Source organism: Poecilia latipinna, unplaced genomic scaffold (assembly GCF_001443285.1).
Source record: "Poecilia latipinna isolate Pla-1442-1.1 unplaced genomic scaffold, P_latipinna-1.0 Scaffold484, whole genome shotgun sequence".
In the NCBI taxonomy this organism is placed as follows: Eukaryota; Metazoa; Chordata; class Actinopteri; order Cyprinodontiformes; family Poeciliidae; genus Poecilia; species Poecilia latipinna.
Genome location: NW_015113100.1, coordinates 192180 through 195475, shown reverse-complemented (window position 1 = coordinate 195475; position 3296 = coordinate 192180). Strand labels below are relative to the sequence as shown.

Genomic DNA, 3296 nt, shown 5'->3' with positions numbered 1-3296 from the left:
TTTTTTAAAACTTCTTGAGTCATATCTGTGTCTGATGAAGCAATGTGTAAACAGGGCTGCAGCTGATGCATGGTTTATTTTAGTTGTCTGATTTCTCATCGTTTTTTTCTCGATTAGTTCTGTAGTCAGAGATTATTTTTAACACTCTGCTTTCTGTTGGGACATCTCTCGGTAAATAAAAACATGACTTTGAAAATATATTTTCTTCTCCTATTTGATAAGAACTGAAATTCAGTATCTAAAATACTGAGTTTGAACCTGAAGTATTTTTGTTCTTTTCTTGTTAGAGAAAAGAACTATTTACTAAAAGGCTATTTGCTATGAAAAGATAGATGTTTTTTTTTTTATTTTCAAGTCAGAAAAGTTGTATCAAAGGTTGTGTTCAATAATTTTTTTTAATCGTGTTAAACGAATATGTTTTATATTACCTAAAACATGGCATATAACTATTCATTTAATCTTATTATATAAATATTCCTGGAACTTGTCATGTATTTCACATCCATCTGGTATTTTATATAATTTTATGCACAAACCTGCTTTTGTTTCATTATAAACAGATGAAATTTGACAGAATATGGAACCTTATTGAATTATTATAAATAAATGTTTTCTGTTTTTTTATAGACTTTTTCTCATCAGTCACATAATTTAAACAAAAATGTCTAGGCAACTTTTAATAAGAAAAATTGGTTTCTGAATCGAATTGTGCGCCTAAAAAGCTAGCCACTGAAAGATTTGCATCTATAATAATGATATAATACATCAGATTTTTGCAGCACTTTTTCAGACACTCAAACATGGTTTACAAGAGGAAAAATCAGAAATAAATGCATAACCCAAATTTTGTAAATTTTATTTATTTTTATTTTTATAGAATTGTATAAAATAATATTTATTAATTGGAAAATAATCGATTAGAATTTCTTATTAATACCTTGCTCAAAGAGCACACATAGTGTTGGCGGTTTCTTTTGCCCACATGACCAGCAATAAGTGGTAACATGTGGGGGAGGGGCAAGTGTTACATTATTCAACATAGTCAAATCAAATGTATTTACATTTTTTTTCTCCCATTAAGAGACTTTGAAACACAGGAAAGGCACAACGGATAATTTTGGCAGGTTGATGAAACAAATTGGTAGATTGTGATACTGGCATTTGCTAGTATCCATCGTGTGTTTCACCTTCAGAGTTGTGTTGGACTTGATTATTATTATTGTTTTCCTTCCAAGATGGTGGTATATTCCTTAAATGAATTCCCTTTCTGCCCTTCGCAGGGAGCTCCGCGATGAATAAGCTACGGCAGAGCTTCCGGCGCAAGAAAGACATCTACGTGCCGGAGTCGAGCCGGCCGCACCAGTGGCAGACGGACGAGGAGGCGGTCCGCAGTGGCAGATGCAGCTTCGCAGTCAAGGTGACTCTCCTCCTTCCCCCATTACTCTCCCCCGTTTTGTAGCCGGGATACAAACGCACCTGAAATCACTCATTTTACAAACACTACTTGACTGGACGCGGCGCTGACCTTAAACTGCAAAACAACCGAACCTCAGAACTTCTCCTCGGCGTCAGACTCCGCTGCAATTAATCAAAAGCTCTCAGAGGATGTGAGCGCAACTTTAATCTAGGTTACAGTTCCGTTAAAGATAAACACAACGCTTCCTGATCTCGACAGCTTTCCACCATAACTTGAATAAAGGTACACTATGACATGAAAAGTTACAGTTGATCAGCATTGCCAATAGCAGATGGCTGGTCTGTGCGATAAAGGGGCTTGTCCATGTAGCAGCACTCTGACCTGCTCTCCTGCAATTGATGAAGTGGAGAGTTGGACTTATTTTGGAAACAGTCTTCCACTTTTGCAAACAGAAGTGCAACGGTACGCTTCCTCTCATCACATGGGGCCAAATGGTCACCTCATTCCAAGAAAAGGGAGAACTGAAGACCTGGGTTTAGTGAGAGGGAAGTTTTTTTTTTTTTTTTTTTTTTTCACATAACTGACTTTGTAGTTCTTTATTTGATGGAAATCTCCCTAATTTACAACAGGGTTGAATTAATGATGAAATCTAAGGCACTAGGGTTACAGTAAAACAATGTAGAGATTTGTCTAACTGCAAATTTGCATTTAGATTGTTTAAATCAGACATGCTGAGTCGGTTCCTTTTTTTTTTTTTTTTTTTTTTTGCGGTTCAGCAAAATCGTGGTAATTAAATCCAGCTTCAGCAGCCACAGAATTCCAGGTATATTTTCAGCTTTAAAATCAAGTAATCAATGTTTCCCACAAAATAGTTGAAGCAGGATTTATTTATGAGCAATTGGTGATGCATCAGTGGCACTTCTCCAGGCCGATGTTTGCAGTTTTACTTGGTTGAACACAGAAAATGTTTGCAGGTCCTTTGATAAAGGTTATATTTTTAAATCCAACAGAAAACAAAAAATAATTGCAACATCATCACAAGTCATAGAACGCATCTCAACACCCAATCCTTGTTTGATTTGTGGATCGTTTTCAGTTGTTAACAGTCTTGAACAGACATTACACAGTGCAGTGATAACATTTTCTGGTTTAGTTGAGACGCTTACATAAATAGAAAAGATTAAATAAGAACATTTCCTTTCCTCTGCTCTTCCTCTCATTATGGGACAATGCAACCTACCATGCTGCTCCTCTGTGTCCCTCCTCCCCTTCCTGTTTCCAGACTCCCTCTCTAGGTGCCTCAGAACGAGGCGAGTTGTGTGTAAGGTGTTGCTGTGAGATTATCACCGACTGCAGCGTCGTGTAGCACACCGAGAACAGGAGAGGATGGACGCCTGCATGTAATTTTATTTAGGGATAAAGAATTACGGAGACAAATTCATTCCACTTTTTTAAGAACTGTATTAGTAAAATGGTTAAAAGTATGTTTACCTTTATTCTTAACAAATTTGAACTTCTTTCAAGTCGGTCTGTTTCATAAAACCCCTGAAATTTGTGTTAAAGCTGGTGATTTTAACAAAATAAAGTACAAGTACTTCTATAAGGCACTGTGCTCCATTCTTTATGGGCCTTTTTAAGGTGTCGGTGGAATCATGGTAAAATCAAATTGGCAGAGTAATTTGCAGCAGCGTTCTGTGAAACATGTAAAACCAGAGTGTCCACACATCCTTAAAAAGTCTTAAATTCAAGCATGTCTCAAATTCACTTGATAAAATGCATGTTGGACTTATAGACATTAATCACAGGTCTTTAAATTCCATTTAGTCTCAATTTTTGTTTCTCCTTGGGGCTTTTCTGCTTCATTACATTCTGAGACTCG

The 3296-nt window shown here is 36.5% G+C and overlaps 1 protein-coding gene across 3 annotated transcripts in view; it reads left to right on the top strand.

Moving 5' to 3' along the window:
* Positions 1–3296, top strand: part of numb (NUMB endocytic adaptor protein) — a 70197-nt gene that overhangs the window by 39593 nt on the left and 27308 nt on the right. For 2 of the 3 annotated variants that reach the window (XM_015039787.1, XM_015039791.1), the window contains exon 2: positions 1275–1417. In XM_015039787.1, coding sequence (XP_014895273.1) covers positions 1292–1417 — 126 coding nt within the window. In that variant the 5' untranslated portion in view covers positions 1275–1291. The remainder of the gene's footprint in view (positions 1–1274; positions 1418–3296) is intronic. The other variant, XM_015039788.1, reaches the window with a different exon arrangement.